This window comes from Apodemus sylvaticus, chromosome 1 (genome assembly GCF_947179515.1).
Source record: "Apodemus sylvaticus chromosome 1, mApoSyl1.1, whole genome shotgun sequence".
In the NCBI taxonomy this organism is placed as follows: Eukaryota; Metazoa; Chordata; class Mammalia; order Rodentia; family Muridae; genus Apodemus; species Apodemus sylvaticus.
Window position 1 is genome coordinate 32,060,740 of NC_067472.1, and position 19,788 is coordinate 32,080,527.

General features: G+C 45.3%; 1 protein-coding gene across 2 annotated transcripts in view; it reads right to left on the reverse strand.

Moving 5' to 3' along the window:
• The window catches only part of Uhrf2 (ubiquitin like with PHD and ring finger domains 2), a 66,331-nt gene extending 62,273 nt beyond the window's left edge, over positions 1-4,058 (reverse strand). Inside the window, exon 1 of one of the 2 annotated variants that reach the window (XM_052187348.1) lies at positions 3,587-4,058. In XM_052187348.1, the coding sequence (XP_052043308.1) occupies positions 3,587-3,739 (153 nt within the window). In that variant the 5' untranslated portion in view covers positions 3,740-4,058. The remainder of the gene's footprint in view (positions 1-3,586) is intronic. The other variant, XM_052187357.1, reaches the window with a different exon arrangement.
• Positions 4,059-19,788: the final 15,730 nt, after the last annotated feature.

A 19,788-nucleotide genomic window follows, 5' to 3' on the forward strand; every position in this document is an offset into this window, starting at 1 on the left:
TTAAGAACAGTAGACTAAATGACCTAGACCACTGAAGCTCCTCCACATTTAATCAGTTACATTTAATCAGTTATCTGCTACTCAAATCATGCTCTGGAAGAGGCAGAAAGGGATGAGTTCATCTAGAACCCAGCTTCTTAAACTATTCACTGTGAATGCACAATGGGCCCCATAATTGATGGTGGGACCCTGAACAAAAACTAGACAAGTTTATGAATGTGCAATTTCCAAAAAGTAATTCAACATTAAAAAACGTAATGCACTTGAGTTGTTTGTCAGGAGTCCACGCTGCACAGCAGTGTCTCCACTGCAGCCTTGTACCAAATGTGTACTTTGCATGCTACCATAACTGACAACTGCCAATAAACATGTGACCTCAAACACCCTCCCTCAGATTCAGGAGTTGCATGCTTACTATACCTATAAGGTTGTCTGCTTTCCTAGAAACAGAACGGCTTAACTGTAGAAAAGTGACTTTCAGTATTTTCCTGCCATCATTCTTCAGCAAATAAATATCAAAAAAGTGTGTCTTTACGCTGTTATTCTAAATGTTTGATTTTAAAGACTGCTATCTGAATTACTGACCTGAGTTTCATTTTAAAGTATTGAATGAATTCATGATTAAGTCAGAATTTACAACATTTTCTGAAAAAGCCCTAAACATACTTGCCATCGGATACTATATATTTATGCAAAGCAGTATTCCCATTATTGACTCTTAAAAAAAAATGTCAAATCTCGTTCCATGTCCTGAAATACCAAATATTCAACCCAGATTTAGTCTTTATATAAAGATAAGCATAAATCCATCTTGTAGATATGTGAATTTGCTTTTGTCTTTAACCAACCGTTAAGTTTAGAGAGCTAGAAAGATATATATAACTATAGGTCATCAATGTCTCAGAAGTAAAGAGTTGACGAGCTGCCATATTAGAAATTCAAGGTACAAGATTTTCACTTCTGAAGAAAGAGAAATGGTTAGGGCGCTGTCAGAATGTACTAGTGAATATTCACCGCATTAAGGAAGAAATCCCAGGAAGTGGAAAGGGCTGCATCGCGGATGCAAAGAAAACCAAGGAGGAAACAAATGAAGTGGCAGAGGCTAAAAAAAAAGCCAGGGGAAATCACAGACAGAACTCAGGGTACACATCGGGGCACTGATGCTGGCATTGATCAGTCAGATAATAGAGATAAGTGCATAGACACGATTTTTTTAATAGACAAATACTTTTTTTTTAACTCCATGTGAAAACAAAGAATTTGGAGGCGAGTGTCAATTGTTTAGTTTTTCTTCCAATGTGGTTCATATTCCACATCTACAATCTATTTAAGGCTATCCCGATATTGATGACAAGAGACGGCAAGGAAACTGGAATTCTTTTGTAAGTCTCAGGAGCTCTACAGTCTAAGAGTTAAAGATCAAAGCCCGGTGTGTGGTATGTAAGATCCAACAATGCAAGCCTCATCAAAGATCACGTCTAGCTGAAGAGATGGCTCAGTGGTTAAGAGCACAGGCTGCTTTTCCAGAGGACCACATGGATTCCTAGCACCCACATAGTGGCTCAAAGCTGTCTCCAACTCTAGATCCAGGAAATCTGATGCCCTAAAGTCCTCGTCCTGTCTTTGAAGCAACCAGGCATGCATAGGGTACAAAGACATCACGTGTGCAAAGCAAGCATATATACTGAAAGAATAAGAGTTTCTTGTACTGCTTTCAAACTTCACTGTTTTACTTATGACATTTTGACAATAAAGAATATGAGAAAGAAACCTCTTTTCTATTAAACATAAACTCGGTTTATAGGACACGGCTAGCCTAATGGTACCATCTTCACTATGCCTGCTGAGGACATGCATTGCCATCTCCATCACCTGGAGAACATCAGAGACAACGGAGATAGTCCCTACTGCCCTGGCTAGTTATCATTCACAAGAAAGTCAACGGGTTTCCTTTTCTGGTGTTCAAGTCAACGGCTGGCACTGGAATTCTCTTTTATCCTTAATGGTTCATTCTTGGGCTGGGGAGAGAGAAGTATTGAATCACTAACAATGGGGGAGGGGCGGGCCACTAGGGCTCTCTACCCTCAACCAGGAACCATTTTCTGATTATTAGTCTAAGTCTATTTTCTAAGTCCTGAATTTAGAGCAATAGCTACATAATTTCAATACCACACATTTGGGAAGGTGCCCACTAATATATTCTCATCTTTTGTTCATTCTCTTATATTGGAGTCACCCAAGTATTCTAGGAATCAATGTACAATATTATTACTATTTGTATAGCTCTCACGGATAGCCAAAAGGAAACGGGATCAGCCACTTGAGGCACAGCAACACAATGCTACGCAATATTTAATACAGATATGACTGCTTAAAAACACACCTTCCAAGCAAGTGAACTCCTTCCATCAAACACTAAAGAATCAAGTGAGAGAATTCAACAGGAGCAGAAAGTGCTATAGATTTTCTATGAGAGAGGCCTTCCAAACACTTTACTAAAACCCTGGCTTTTTCTTTCCGATTGTATAATCTGTTACTTAGAAAATTTTGGCCAGTCTTAGAAGTTGTAAATCTGTGAAGGGAACAAAAATATTCCTTCCAAACCCTTTGTGGCTTATAGGCTACTTCCATCAAATCAGAGGGAACTGCATTTAATTCAAAACTCAGGACTGGAGCCAAACTGTGGTCTACTTACTGCAGGATGCCAACTTTTTTAGTGGACTAAAGACAAAGGCAAGAAAAACAATATGGGGTCTGGGTGTCTAATCATAGACTCTGATAGGAAAAATCTTACCCTCATCAGGCAGGGCCATACTTAAAATTAACGGAGATGTCCACAAGCACCCACCCTTGTGGCCCAAAACTACTTTCTGGCTTTTTTTTTTTAATTACTGCTGATTATGCTGAAAGGCTTGAGTTGAAAGCCCGGAACTTGGGAAATACATAAAGATGAGAAGTCTATGGGGGAATAATCTGTCCCTATATTCAATAGACTTAAACCCGACTTCAGGTTACAGTTATGGTTCCTTAAATTAAGGTCTCTAATCTTTTACAGAACAAATTCCTAACCTGAGACTGACAATGAGGAAAAAGGGGCACGCTTTCTGCCACTGCCACCGTTCGGATCTTCGTGTTCAAATCCTTCTAGCGAGGGAAGAGGGTTAAGGTGCTTCACTTTCCACTGCGGACCTAGAAGCCCTGAGGGCAGGGAAGAGGCAAGTCCTTAAAGGAGTCCAGACCGCGCTGCGAATAAAGCCAGCTCGTCCCTCCCGCGCCCCGGCATGGCTGCCGGAGCCTGTTGCCTTCCTAGGCTCCGATTGCCCCAAAGGCGGGAAGAGGGTCCCCCTGGACCCTCGGAAGGCTATGCCTGTGGCCGCTGCCCCGCGACGCACCGCGCCCTGCACCCCGGCCTTCCGATCCGCTAGGCGCGCTTGTAGGTGGGGGCCCCACAGCCGCAGGCCCGTGCCCCGCATCCCGCGCCCCGCCAGCGGCCCATCCCGAGCACAGCGGGGCGCAGCCCTGGGACACCTAGCCTCGTCCCGGGGCGCTGGCTGCCCGCGCCCGGGCTTCCCGCGGGGCGCCTCACCTGCTTGCCCCGGTAGAAGAGGCGCTGGCACTCGGGCCTTACATCGAACAGCGCCCACACCCGCTCGCGCAGCTCCTCGATGGTGGCTTTGCGAGACACGTCCTCGATGGTGCGCGTCTGCGAGCCGTCGATGGTGCGGACCTGGATCCACATCGCGGCACCGGGACAGGGCACCGACCCCCTTTGTCTGCCCCTGCGCTCGGGCCGCCCGCGCCGCGCCCCGCCCGGTCCGGTCCGGTGCCCGCCGCCTCCCCAGGAGGATCCGGTTCTCTGCGGCGGCTCAGCGAACGCGGGTGCGGACGAGGGCTGACGCCCTAGACTGCGCGACCGCCCACCCCTCCTCGGTGGAAGGAAACCGGAACCCGCCCGAGGTGCTAGCGCAGCCTGCGCCTCACAAATAGGAAGAAGCCATGGCTCGGCGGCGCGCAGTGTTTACTTATAGAGATGCAGCTCCCACATGGAGGTCACGGCGCCAACCCGGATCTCGCGAGATCCACGCGGGGCTCCGCCCCACGCACGGCCCAGGGCGCTAATTTGGGAAGGGGCGGGGCCTCCAGAGCCGTTACTCGAGGGAGGGCGGGGCAGGTCCGGGGCAGGCTCGCCCTCTGCCCTCGCTTGACACCCCGCAGTCCCTTGAGGCCTAGACTCCATGGTCTCAAAAGACACATTAACAATAGCTACCCATGCCGCGCGCTGGCACGACGGAGCAATGGGGGCGCAGCCTACATTCCCGAGACTTCACACAAGGATGCGCGCCCGCCACGCGGCCTGGCGAGGCCTCTCCCGGGGCGCTTCGGCTTCGTGGACACGCTTCCCGCTCGGCCCTCCCACGGAAACCCGCTTCCGGGAGGCCCCAGGGCAGAGGCCTCGCACCCACGCTTCCCCCATGGTGGAGCGGGAACGGGCTCGACCGAGTGGGCCTGTTGTGCAAAGGGCGCCTTTGGCCGCCCAGATCCAGGGTTTGCAGAACTATATACACCTCCCGATCCAAAAGTCCGAAGATCCCTAGGCGGGATAAGGTCCCCCATCCACAGGGGCTCCATCCAAAAATGAAAGGCGTATGAGAGAAAGCAAAACAAACCCTTATCCTACATCCACCAAAACCCATAATGTGGATATTCAGTCCATTCCCGTGAAGATAAGAGGCACAACTTTGTAACGATCAAATTAGTCAAGATGGCCTAATAGGAAATACAGGAAGAGTGAAATGTGCATACATACTGCGTGTCTCTGTCAGCTTGCTGAATATATATATATATTCCCCTAGACCCTCTAAGCCGCCTTGTCTGCTTTTTAATTAACTAAAACATTTATTTAGTAGATGAACCGACCAAAACACCTGAGAACATCTAATCTGACCCAGGAAGGGATCAACTATTTGTTTTTACAAGGTTATGGGAGCGTCTTGGGGTGTCATTCGTGAGGCACCCATCGCGAAGGGTGTGCCGCAATCTGAAGTCTTGAGTCTTGGACTCACAGGGTTGGAATACGCAAGAATTGTAATTTTTCTGTTCAGATGTGATCTTGAACAAATTGCTTCAATTTCCTCCAGGTAAAATAGTGTACATAAACACTGAGTAAAAGTTAGCTTCCTGCCACCACCCCCCTTAGTAGTACACAATAAAGTGTTTTAGAGCTTTTGTTATTAAGAGAATTTAGATAAACTGGGATTATTCAAAGAAGATTGGGTGCTTAAGCAAAGACTGGGAGTATGCATTTTCACACCTCAGAAGACACTACATCTCTGAGAGAGGTTGACATAATAATGAAGGCATTGTGTGAACATTAGCATTCAAAGAAGACTTTTGTAGGCCTCAGGGGGGCAAACCTGGGCTTTTTGAACTGTGCCTTGATGTGTTTAAGTATTTAGAATGACAGTAGAACCGAGTGGAGAAGGAGGCCTGAGGGGAAAATCAAGCTACAGGAAGGTGAGAGAGGCTGAACTTTAGTCAAGAGGCAACTGTAGTCTATTTTGGAAAAATTAGAGACGGTGAGAAGAATATATTGCTGAGTGTTCTAGGAAACCGAGCTTCTGAAAGTTGTAGAATTTGTGAATGTGAAAAGGGAAGACGATGGAATGAGTTCCATTTGAGTGGTGTGGCATTTGAAATATATCCCAAATGTTCCTAAGATGTCTGATAGTTGAGAACTGTCTGAGAGAGTGAAGGGAAGAAGGGGGCTTCGAGAAGAGGACCAGTCCTTTGGCTTGATAGAGATGCCTACATTTTGCCGAATAGATAAATGGGTGGTACAGATAGGGAAGAGAATGAGGGGATATTATAATCGGTGGAAATGTTATAACCTGAAGAGTTGACCACGTCAGCTAAAGGGGTGTATGTAAAAATGGGTTGAACATTTACTTTTTGCTTATATGTTATATTTTTCTATGCCTACAATTACATAATTATATAGAGATCCTTTTAAGAAAAAGTAGGAGCTTATTTTCCACCTATTGATGGTATAAATGAAAGCATCAACCGCATCTCTGTTTTTAGGGCTGGTCTGTACAGAGATACCACAAGAGAAGTTTCTTCTGCTCTCTTAGAGAGTAATTGGGAAGAAAGCTAACTCAATGTAAGACTTTGATCTGGCTAAAGGGTTTTGTTATTGCTCTTTGTTTTTCATTCTTTCTTGCTTATTTGAAAGTCTCATGTAACCCTGACTGTCCTCACTGTCCTTGTGTCATGCTAGGATTGTAACCACTATCTTATTCCTCTGGGAAAGCTCCATTGAAAGTCTGTGGGTTTAGAACTAGTGCCCAGGGCCAACTAAAGTACACAACTAGTACTGCCTGACAAAAGATCAGTGGCTTTGGAAAGGTAATGTTTGTGCATGCATATGCTCGTGTGTGGGGGTATGCACAGATACTCCTCTACTCCTCACTTGTGCAAACATGTTCACATGTGTGTGTATAAAATGCATGTGTGCACACTTGTATCTGTGGGTGCCCATGTGTACGCGTGCGTGCGTGCGTGTACGCGTGCATGCGTGCGTGCGTGCGTGCGTGTGTGTGTGTGTGTGTGTGTGTGTGTGTGAATGTGTGAATGTGTTCAGCACAGGGGGACTTTAAATTAGCAAAGGTTTCATAAAAGGGTAAAGCTTTGAGTCACAAAAGGGAACTGTTATGCTGGACTTTGTGTGTTCTCTTGGACTAGCTAGGGCAATGAGGTCGGGAGAAATGTACAGTGTCAGGTAGTCTAGGGGAAGGTAGGGTACAGGGCTCAGAACTTGGAACAAGTTTATGACTCCTGTGTCAGGGCATATTTGTAAAATATACGGAAGTATATGCATACATAGAGAGAGTATAGAATCTGACTGTGAAGAATAAAGGCCACTCTCTCTGCCGCACTGTGTACTTTGTAGGGAGAATGTTGAAGCAAGTTCAGAAACGGTTGCTAACCCAGAAACCCACTCAAAGGGCTTTGTTTCCCCCCCCCCCTTTGGCCCCATAGCTCCCAGTTCTATGCTATTGCTTTTGCATTTTTAAAAGTAGGGTCTCACTGTAGCCCCAACTAATCTGAAACTGGATTAATTGCTCCAAAACTATTCACCTGAGAGCATAAGATTGGGGAGAGAAATTAGAGCAATTTTGTTTTTTTTTTTAGAGATATGGCCTTATATATCTTATACTGGCTTTGAACTTGCTATGTGGTTAAAGACAGTCTGGAACTTTTTTTTTTTTTTTTTTTTTTTGGTTTATTGAGACAGGGTTTCTCTGTATAGCCCTGGCTGTCCGGGAGCTCACCCTGTAGACCAGGCTGGCCTTGAACTCAGAAATCTGCCTACCTCTGCCTCCCAAGTGCTGGGATTACAGGCATGCGCCACCACCACCCGGCCAGTCTGGAACTTCTAATCTGCCTACTTGTACCTGCCAATGCTAGGACTTCAGGCATGTCTCACCACAGTCGGTTTTATGGAGTGCCGGGAACTGAACTCCAGATTTCCTAAAGGCGAGGCAAGCACATCCCCAGCTCAAGATGCATTTTTTTTTTTTTGAGATAGCCTTGGCTGTCCTGGAACTCACTTGTAGACCAGGCTGACCCCCAACTCAGAGATCCCCCTCCCTCTACCTCCTGAGTACTGGAATTAAAGGTGTGCACCACCATCACTGGGCAAGACAGTCTTTTTTAAAATGCCTTACACTGTGTGTGTGAATGAGTGTGTGAGTGTGTGTGCATATGTGTGTGTGTGTGTTGACACTTGACTGTCACATGCTCATGTGGAGATGGGATGACAACTTGCAGAAATCAGTTCTCTCCTTCCATGATTGGATTCTGAGGATCCAACTCAGTTAAAAGGCTTAGTGGAAAGTGAGTTCACCCAATGAGACATCTTTCGACATAAAAGACAGAATTTAAAACAACAACAACAACAAAACAAAAAACAAACAAACAAACCGTATTCCTTGTGGGTTGCAGTTCTTCTCAGTTATTCACTGATTCATGGGAGAAAAGGCATGGGTCGGAAAGGGAAAGGTTCCCGGGATGCGGGATGTAGGCTGACAGTAGAGTCTTTGTGTATCATGAGGAAGCTCCCCAACACCACTAGGGGAATAACGTGCGCTTGAAATCGATACTCATCTTATATAACGCCAGCGAGTATGCCGGATGAATGTTAACTGCAAAGGAAATTCAGAGAGTGAGCGTGATGCGGCAGAGAGCTTGCCCTTGTGAGACTCTGCGTTCCACCAGTCCAGCTCAGCAGCTTTCGATATCAAAATCTTATTAAAAGGTTTTGATAGGTCTCATGGTTTGGGCTGGAAGCAGACAGTGTGGAGCCCCGCCCTGCCACCCACACTGTTTCCTTTGAAGCAGGAAGTCTAGCCAGGCCTGCACTGGAAACGATGACAATCCAGAAGAAGTGCGGTCTTCTTCTCCTTTCCGGGGGTCAGACTCGGTCCTGACAGAGATGTAAGATGGTAGCTAGCCACCCAGGGACTAGTCTTGAAGCAGTCAGTTCAGCCGAGCTTTGGTTTTACGACATCGATGCCTGGGCGTTCTCTTTTTAAATTTTTATGTCTTTATTTACCTTCCTAAAGTATGATTTCAATATTTCCATCTTTTTATAAGTAAGTTAATAGCAAACGGTTGGTTATATAAGATTTTATGGTATAGTCACATCTTTTTTAAATTCTTTCTTTTTCAGACAGGGTTTCTGTGTATAGCTCTGCCTGTTCTGGCTGGCATCAGAGATCTGCCTACCTCTGCTGGAAGTAAAGGTGTATGCCACCACACCTGGCAAATTCTTTCTATTTTATTATTTTAGTTTTCAAAAACTTTTGTTTTTAATTTATTTTATTATATTTTATTTACTTATTTTATTATATTATTAAAATAAGTGCATTTTGCTTCCATGCATGCATGTGCGTCAGATGAGTGCCTGGTGCCCTCAGAGATCAGAAGAGAGTGTCAGATCTCTTGGAACTGGAGTCATGAACGTTGTAAGCTACCACAGAGGTGCTAGGAACCAAACCTGAGTCCTAAGAGCAGCAAGTACTTTTAAACCACCAAACCATCTCTCTAGCCAATAATCATATATTTAAGTTAATCTAACTGATGATTTCACTGATATATATCATGTATTTTGATCATACATTGCCATTTCCTTCTCCAGCTCTTCTGAGACACTCTCCCCCGATGTCCCTCTCCCAATTTCATGTCCTTTATTATTATTATTATTATTATTATTATTATTATTATTATGGTGTGTGTATGTGTATGTGTATGCATATGTGTATCACAGTGTGTGTATGAAGGTCAGAGGATACTTTGCAGTTCTCTCCTTCCACATTTAAGTGGGTTCTGGGGACCCAACTCCAGCCTTCTGTCCTGCATCATTCCTATAAGCGCCTTTACTAGCCGAGCCATCTTGACCAGCTCATTACTTTACTTTCCGTGCTTCTGTAATGTGTCTGACTGTGTACCGGACACTGTCTGTGGAGCTCTGTGGAGCTCTGGCCCAGCTGGAGTCGCTCTTCCAAGGCTTCTGCTCCAGGATGCTGTGCTGCAGGCTGGCTGAGGCAGAGATGGGGACTCAGATCTGGGTGATCGATCTGCCAGGTCCCTTCAGAAGCCTCCAATGCTGCCCCAGAGTCAGTGCAAGCACCTGGATGCTAAGCAGGGCTAGGGGGGGAGGTGGCTCACCCCCTAGGAGCCAAGGTCAGGAAGTGACTACAGTAGGCTGAGCAGCTCCCAGCAGCAAAAGCTTTGGGAGAACTCTCTTCCCTAAAAGTGTCACAGCTCTTATATGACAGACACTCTGAGATGTTCCTTGATGAAGTAACTCTCCTACACTATTCCTTGTGGACAGGGTCTTACACACATTTTGGGGGTGGGTTGGGATCTGACAGCAGACGCTTTCTATTGGCTTGGTCTAAGATGTTAGGGATGCCTCATCTGCATGTGGAGGGGCTTCAGGATCTTGCCCCAAGTGACTGATTGTCCAGATCCTCTCCATGGGGCACCATGGTCACATGACAGGAACTGGGTCAAGAGTAGGTGAAATGCTTACCGTCCTCAGGTCTGAAGGTACGGGGTTTCTGAACTCACTCGACCTTACCAAGTTTCCTGGCACAGTCCACTGTCCCACAGTAAAGAAAACTTAGAACAAAACTAAGAAACAAGATGGCGGCACTCTACTCAATGTCCAGACATCAAAGTGTACTGACATCAGAAAAGCTGGGTGTACCAGTAACACCCTGGAAGCAGGTGCCTATGCACCAATCAGCATCAGGAGCCAAAAAGTCTGCAAGGACAAGTTTCTGAGGGGCCATAAAAACCCGGGCTCCAAGCAGCTCAGCAGTTTCTGGTCTCCAGTGTATGTCAATGCACACAAGTCACACACTAGCAACAAGGGGCCAACCCTTCTGGTGACCATGTCTTCTCCTGCCTCTGACCTTGTTGAACTCTGAGAGTCTGACACCCTGGGTGGGTTGGCTAAATACAACCGAGGCCATGACCAGCTAGCTTCTGTTACTCTCAAAGAACATCAAACCCAGCTCCCACTCACTGTCCCTCCTGATCAGTGGATATGAATGTGGGCCTTGATGTCCATGGGCGGACTTATGGCCCATATGTAGCGATCAGGAGGCAGAGCCAGGACTTAACTACAACATCCACTTGTGTCACCTCTGCATGCTGTCTGGGAAGGAGCTCTCCAAACATCAGTGCCAGCACTTAGAGCTAGAAGTTAGATCTTTAATTTTTTCAAGTTGTTACCCCTCCCATTTTATGTGAGAACAATACCTTTTTTTTTTTTTTTTTTTTTTTTAGAAAGACACCACTCACATGTCTACCTCTCTGTGATAGGTTAGTTGTGTTCAAAACAGCATGGTTCCCAGATCTTGCCCTCTTCTAACAGTCATATTTAATTAGGACCCATCCTAATAACTGTATGTAACCTTGTGTGTCTCATTAAAGCCTCTAACTCCATACATAGTCATACCAGGCATGAATTTTAATATACTGTGGGATATAAATTGTGAGAGGTGAAACCAACCATGCCAAGGAAGTGTGGTAAGGTAGAACAGGTGAAAACCTAGAGACTAGGTGGGCACACACCTGAGACTTAGGCCACTCCCGGCTCCGTGCCAGACTCCTGACTTGGAACACAAGTGCCATGCTTCTCACATAAAAGAAATGCGTCCTGTGGCCACATAGACCCAAAACAGACTTTTCCATACTACTGAGGTACCTAGAGGCCCAGAGGGCTTAGCCAAAAAGCTTCCATTTCCAGATATTCCTCTCTGCAAAAGGTATTTAATTTCAGGCCTACTTTGAAAAGCAGGAATGGTACATTATGCATCCATTTTCTACCATGAACAACCAATGAACTGTTTGGAACCATGAACCGTCTCTTTTGTCAAAATCTGCCCTGAGGAACCTGGGGGAGGCCTTTGTCTACAGAGCTGCAGCTTCATTCTCCACGTAGAAGGCTTCTCTGCACTCCTAGCCACTATCACCACCAAGCCTGCCACCCCTAACCTAGGGACAATCACCGGCTGGGACAAGCCAGGGCTCCCCTCCCCCTTTCCCTTATCCCTCCTCCCACTAGCCGCTGTCCCCAGCCTGTGCGTCCCTGACTCCATTTTCTAATCTGCGACTCCCAGCGGCACCTGGATGTCTGAGAGGCCCTGGCCACATTGCAGACCCTGGGACCCCCGAGGCAGCTCCAGCTTCCCCACAAGACCGCGTTTTCCCGCCACCGGAGCAAAGTCTCAGCGCTTCCAAACAGCAGCCCAGCAACAGAGACAGACTCCCGGCATTCTTCCGACACTATACTAATGTGTAAACTGAGGAGAGGACACAAATAAGCCCGCACCAGATTTCTAAGACCATTCTGTCCGATATTACTCTATTTTTGCATTTATTTATTTTGTGTGTTTGTTATAGCATACATGTGGAAGTAAGAGGACAATCCTTCCTCACCACCTAGAGGTGGCTCTTTCTTTCCAACATGTAAATCTGGACCCAGGCCATCAGGCTTGGTGGCAAACAACCTCACAGATTGAGCAACCTCTGACAAGGGCATGCTCTCCGCCACACCACGCTTTCTTGTAGGGTTATGGGGTCCCGCATCCACTCCGTCACAGGGCTCGGGCCACTCAGGGAGGTGGGACGCGGGAGTTTGACAGTGCTTACCCCACGGGCGGGTATCGGGCTATGGGAAGCGGTGGGACCCCGCTCCCGGAGTCGGGGAGCGCAGACTGAGGTCCCCCAGGACAGCTGGAGCTGGCTCAGGGGTCCCTGGGCCTGCGGGGAGGCTGGGGACATCTGGTTCTCAAGGGCCTCTGGTACCGTGGAAGAGCTGAGAACGGAGTCGGGGCCCACGGGCTGGATCTAGCCCAAGCCAAAGAGGAAAAGGGGAGAGAGAGCTCCTGCTGGGTCCCACGGGGAGGAATCCTTGGCTTGTGGGCGGCGGCTGGCTTGGTGTGGTGGAGGCCGTGGCTGCGAGCGCTGAGAGGCCTCCTGGGGGAGATTAGGCGGCCAGCTCTTTAGGCAAAAAGACCTGCTCCACTGCTCCCCGCTGCGGATCCCGGTGAAAAGGGGCAGTCCATAGTTTTAAGACATTTATGTCATGGCAGAAAATAGATGAATAAAACCATACCCCACTTCTTAGGGCCAGCCTGAAGTTAAATACCTTTTGCAGGGAGGAGTGTCTGGGAAGGGGGGGTTTATTGATTAAGCCTCCAGGCCTCTAGGTACCTCATTAATATGGAGATCTGTTTTGAGATTACTTGTGGCCACATCTTCTACCTTTGGAGGGGATTGGGGAGTTTGCCCTTACGTGACTGATGGCCACAGATCTATGGAGGGCTGCAGCCTCGTGTCAGGAGCCTGTTGTCCAGGAGTGTGGCAAAACGACTTCTGTCCCTTCAGAATTTCAAGCCTGTGCTTGACCAGAAACCAGGCTGCCTTTCATGGTCCTACACACAACTCTCTCTGAATTTTTCTTTTTTTCTTTTCTTTCCTTTTCTTTTCATTCTTTTGACAATTAAATTTCACTTGGCATATACGCTAGCATCGGATCATACAGGTATCAATTTCAACCAACTTTATTTCCCTCAATGGGGCTGGGGCGGACTCCAAGTCCTTACGTTAGGACTAGGACGATGCTCTGCCGCCAAGCCGCACCCCCAGCCTCTGGACCACATTCCCTTTCTAACCTATGATTTTTCTCCCACGAACAATTCACAATAATTGCGATCCTCAGGGAGTATATTTTGGATGCAACACCCTCTTTTTAAAAGATCTGTCTTAATCTTTTAAACTTAATCCGTGAACTAGTGTGTGTGTGTGTGTCTCTGTCTGTCTGTCTGTCTGTCTGTCTGCCTGTCTGTCTGTCTGTAGAGACAGCTTAGTGGGTAAACAGACTCGACACCAAATTTACACAGCTGTGACAGAGATTGTTTTGATAGCCATACCAAACCTAGCCGTTACTCCTTCATATATGCACAAAGCTCCCCAGACCCCAAGGTTCTCCGATGCTTGTGGCAGGAACTCTAGGGTCCCACGTGACTCATGTGGATCCAGTGGACAAGGAAGGACAGCAGTGCCATTGTACAGGAGGCAAAGATGACTAAGATAAGACAGAAAACAGGAGGGAACCAACAAGTCCTTCGTTTTCCTGACCACAGCTCCAAGACACGAGCTAAGTGCTGTCCAAGAGAGGGCCACCTCACTGGGCCTCTGTGCACCTTACTCAGCTTAGAGGTCAGCTTTGTCACAGCCACCCCTTTCCCTGCTCCCCTACTTTTTTCTTCCTTCACGTTTCCTACCCCCACCATTCAAAAGACCACAGATGAGTTGCCACTGTTCGGTGGCAGCAGAGGGAGAAACCGAAGTTAAGGAAATGGACTCCGGAATTAGCCCTAAAGAGCAGACTCTGGGGCTGGGATTTTGGTTACCTTCTTGACGGAAGGCAATAGGTTCACTGTTGATGGTGAGCCCTTTATAACCCCACAGGGAGACCACAGCTGATGAGTCCGTGGTTATCTGGGAAGGAGAGTCAAGGAACAAGGAGATCCATCAGTGGGAAAGACTTAATCCTAAGGCCTATGAGATGGGTGACTGCATGTGTTAAGTCTTATAAAAAAGAAACAGTACACTAAGCACAGAACTGCCTGCTTAAATACCCTCTGGAAACGAAATCTCAATAGCAGTCAGGCCCCAGGGTAGAAGGGCTAGAAAATCATATCCAAATTTAATTCTAAAGATAGTAGCAATGTATAAAATACATTTGCAGCAGGGCGGTGGTGGTACATGCCTGTAATCCCAGCATTCTGGGAGGCAGAGGCAGGCGGATTTCTGAGTTCGAGGCCAGCCTGGTCTACAGAGTGAGTTCCAGGGCAGCCAGGGCTACACAGAGAACCCTGTCTCAAAAAAAAAAACCAAATCAAAAAACAAAAACAACAACAACAACAACAAAAAGCCATTTGCACCTTGAATGAATATGCCACATGAAAGCTACCACCAACGGCATGGTGAGAAGGGCATTAGATCTGTGGTGAGGCTATCTGAATGAACAAAACCAATAATGGTGAACTGAAAACATCCTCGCATGTTTCTGGGCTAGTGGATTTTCTCTGCTCCTTCTCATCAATGGAGTGTAGAGCCCCCTTGTCTTGAGACTGTGAACCTCAACCGAGGCAGGCACTCAACAGGATGATAACTCTACTGTTCAAAAACTGCCTCCACCAAACTTGTCTTTTTTGCTGTTGTTAATTCTTTTTTTTTTATTTATTTTTTTGACACTAGGTTTCTTAGCATGGCTCTGGCTATCCCAAAACTCTGTAGACCAAGCTGGCCTTTAACTCAGAGATCCCCCCCCCCAAACTCCCACCACCCCCTCTGCCTCCTGAGTGCTGGGGTTAAACATGTGCACCACCACTGCCTGGTTCTAAATCTTATTCTTTCCAGGCCAATAACCTGGCTCAGCCTGAGAGGGAAGGTGCAGGCTCTGCCTGAGAAGTAAAGAGCTTACCTGTAGAACAAGTAACGAAGCTTGCCATCAGGTGTGACGGAAAGCAGAAACGTGTGGGAGTGGATTTTGAAGATGTCATATTGGGGGTGATCATAGCACTGGAAAGGGGAGAAGATAGTCTCCGTGACTAAGGACTCGGTGTTCTAGGACCTAGAGATTCTTTAAATATGTTTCTAGCTTCTAGCCATTGACACGTTCTGAACATGATAGTGGCTTAGAGTCTGTGAACTAAAATTGCCAGACTTCTTGACATAACACTGAGCAAAAGGGACCTGGTTCAGGGAAATAAAAATATCAAAATAGATTTACCGGGAAACCCATTTACTGTGTTCCCTTAGAGGGAACATTTTCATCCCTGAAGCAATGGAAAATATTCTAGTGCTAAAGCTAGGCTTATTGATGAGGTCGTGTGATTAGGCTGCCTAATATCAACAGGACAATAGGGTTCCAGAAAGGCAGAGGCCAGTGTCGGCACCTAATTTTGATAGCAAAACATTATTATAACAGGTATCAATACCAGAGTAGCAACTGGAATGCTTTAATCTACACAGATTTACGGCAATTTCAGGGAAAAGGCAGGTAGAAAATGGTATATTACTTGATTTGTAAAATGAAAGAAATTAAGAGATGGAAAGAAGAAAGTTGATATCAGAGTTACATTGGGGACGCATCCTCATTTCAAGAGCTAGACCAAGCCAAGTCACACACCCAGAGTCTACTGACCAAGTGAGAGAAGAAAATTTCCTTGAGAAGAATCTTGACAGTGCCATCCAAGTAAGTACTCTGAACTGTTCCTAAACAGACTGGGCATTTACAAGAATAGCTGTGCTAGGGTCTGCCAGCTTGTGCTAGGGTTATTCTCCTAGTCTTTGAGTGTGTGTGTATATATATATGGATTAAGGGTTTTGTTTAGTGCCAGCAGTGGGTGAGGTTGAAGCTAAGAATATGGCTTCAGGAATTAGTCCTAAAAAGCAAACTTCCAAGATGGGATTTTAGTTACCTTCTTGACTGAATAGTCATGGCCCCATATCCTAAAGGTTCTGCAACTTCCCAAAACATACTGCCACTTGGGGATCAAGTTCAAACATTTGAGTCTGTGAAGACAGTTCACATCTTCCCTTTAAGAACTGTGAGCACATCTGTTGCCTGAAATATAACGAAGCCAACCATGCTAGTAGCAGCTATGCTCTAGTCAAGCTATTTCCCCACCCTCAAGATGGCCCCCAGGCTGCAGCACCCTTTCTCTTCTTGTGGATCCTGCTCTTGCATTCCCAGCCATCTGCCCCCTGTGGTGAGCTCTCACAAATCCCTGTAACTCAGTAAAATCAAAACTCTAGAGGCTTGCAATTTATCAGTCAGATTTATATCAGTAAATTCTCAACCCACAAAACACCCACACAATGAACTCAGAGACAATTGATATTGATCCAAGCTGCCCACCTAGATCTGACAAATTGTCCTGTATTAATCCATCCCTTCTATGATATTCATAGCTACCTGTGGCTATTTAAAGCCATGCATATTGGGTTCGGAAGTCTCTTCCTCCATCTTCCTTCCTTCTCCCTGTGTACTCCTATCTGTTCCATCTCTAAAACTCTCAGCCTGCCCTCTTTATCCACGGCCCAGTCAGACGCTCTAGCCTTATTTAGTGCCTACCCTCACCTGCATATAGACAGCAGCCCACATTTCCCCCTTTTTATCCAGTTAAAGGGCTCTTTCCTCTCAAATATAAATTGAGTGCAACTATTATCATTTTGTAATTTATAAAGTATAAGATACATCTAAGATCTAGTCTATCATTTTAATTTTGTCAATTAAATAGAACACTGTTATCTATCTTAACTCTAAAAAGGCTTATAATTCCACATCTGTTATGTGGAATTATATATGTGGATAGTATATAGCTTATATACTATCTGAAAACTATCCTTTCAAATATATTCTCTCAATTTTAAATAGCCTGGCTTGGCTATGAGACTATAACTAGTCTTCAACTCTGTCAGAAATCGGAGGAAGACCAATATTATCTGAAAATATAGGAAGCCTAACATAGCTTACAGAACTGAGACAAATTGTAGAGACAGCTGGTTACCTATACAGCCCCAGTATGTCAGAAAGTTGGAGCATCGGTCTTCAGCCTTTTGGCCTAGGAACATTTGACAGACCTTTGAAACAGTAAATATTAAGGACTAGCTTATTCTGTCTTGGCAGAACTAAGCTGTCCTATCCTGTATCTTTGGTCCTCTCATGAGCAGTACAGGTCTGTAGAAGAAATAGGCAATTTCTGCCCAGTGAGCTATCTCTCCTGGAGGTAGGGAAGATCAGTTTCTTCTTTGAATCCATGAATAGGGAGGTGGGAGGGTGGGAGGGTGGGAGGGTGGGGGGTGGGGGGTGGGGGAGTGGGTGGGAAGGATAGAGAAAATAAGGCCAACCAATGATTGTTATAGTGTCCGATGTCTGTGTCCTGACTGCATCTGGCTGAAAATCCATTAGATTAGGAGTTTAAGCAGGTCAACTTAGCATGTCTGACGATGAACCTCACCAAAGCTCTACATTCTATAGTATGTAAATCTCGGAACAAAATTTTAGTATCATTAAGATATCTCTGTGGATTGAATTAGTCTGTGTAAGGGTGTTCAGACTCATTAAGATGAAATTCTGCTCCAAAGTCTTTATTTGTGCCGTGTGAGGGATGGCACAAAAAGCATTTTTTTTGTTTGATTCTTTTGATTCTATTTCTTTCAGGGGTCTGCCTCTATCAAATCTGATCCATATAACTCTGGAAGAAGCACTATCTCTTGACTGCGTGGTACGGAATCTCCAATGAACTAGCAATGAGATTGCTTTGTGTTTTGTTTTCTTGGAAATCTCAGCTTAGAAAATGGTCTTCACACACTCTTTATCCAACTAAATAGTTGTAAACAGTGAACATAAATGTATAGGTAAGCAGAAATCAGTTTTGGAAGACAGCTTCTCTCTACTGTTTATGTAAATATTAATAAAATTAAGTATAAACCAAATAGTGTTGAAGGTTGCCTTGAGTAATAGACATTTTAAGTACCTAGCAATCTAGTTGTAAGTAGAGTAACTAGAATATCTAGTTATTTTAATTTATACTTATCTTTAGTAATCATCAGCAAACCAGTATTCATGCACACTCTTTTCAAGGTAATAAGTAGTAAATATTCAACTCTCTGCACCAGAATTGACTTAAAACTATAATTGGTCTTCTGACTTGTAAATAGTTTAAAGAAGGAGACAATTATCTTACTTATTGTGCTCCATGACTGTGAAAAGACACTGTGGCCAAGTCAACTTCTGAATACACAACGCACAAGACTAACCCCAACATCAAAGTCCTGGATTTTCAACAAAACAGGAACTAAAGGCTCCACTTGCAGTATGAGATTCCCTAAATGATTCTGACTTGTTTTTGGGACAAGCCCTTACTGTGTGGCTCAGCATGGCCTCAAACTCCAGATCCCCTTGACTCAGTTTCCCAAGGGATAAGATTACAACAGTGAACCATCATGTTCAGCTGATTTCTGGCTTTCACAAGGTTTCTGTGAGTTGACCTTTCAAGAAGGCACTGCTTTCAATTCTTTTGTATTTTTCCTAGACAGAGCTTGCCAAACATGCCAAATACTTTAAATTCTCTGTTCAATAATTCTTTTCAATTTTACTCTATGCCATGATGTGCTGTATAGAACAAAACAGAAGATGCACACACCAGCGCCATGGCCTCCTCGGGAGAATGGACCAAGAAGAGTCCTGAAAGGCTCACAAAGAGTGTTGAACCTACTTTAGTAAGCTACCCTCTGTCCCCAGAAGTCCCAAATGAACTTTGAAGAAATGGGCTATCTTATAACTGTCATTCTATAGAGAGGAAATTTAGTAAAGAAAGGTTAGGCAAGATCTGGATACCAGAGGTTAGCACCATCAGGGAATAAAAGGATTGGTGAGTCTGGATGGAAGTAGGTAAGGGAGGTTGTTGTGATAGACTGTTGAGCCAAGCATTGACGATCATGATATGGTATTGGGATTACTAGTTTGTATGTTTGCTTAAGTGTGCATAGTAGCTATCTAGACTGCTCTTAATTCCATAGGACCATAAGAAAGAAAGAACTTAAGACCTTGTTTGAATTTTCAGACAGAAGATACTGCAAGAAGTTTGAGACTCCAACTAGGCTTGGTCAAGGAAAGGACACAGTGGGTCAAAGTACGAAATGCAGCCAAGATGACATCACAGCCCTGAGGAAGATAACCCACTGTACCACGAGTCACTGATACACACACCTGGCTGGGCCTAGAACTGAAACAAGACCTGTTCTAAGTCTTCCAAGCAAGAGGAGATAAGAAGCTTCACACCTGTTATGAGAACACACAAATCTGTCCATGTAACCTCCTGTTTGATTAGGCGACATCGCTTTTCCTCGTGAATGCTCTAAGAGTCTCTACAGCACTACCTTTGTCTACCTTCACTTGCTCTCATTCTTTAATAAATTGAATCTCACTTTTCCTGATTCCCGACTCAGTCCTGTAATCGCATCCTCTAACTTTGGGCCACCGCATAGCAAATCTGTCTCAACAGCTTTCAAATGTAAGACTTTTTTTTTTCCTAACCAATTATGACTTAGTTGGTCCACGTGACTTCTTGATGCTTTACATTAGTCTTCCTGAGCCTAGGGAATATGACGTTACAGAATAGAGTTCAGAGCCCT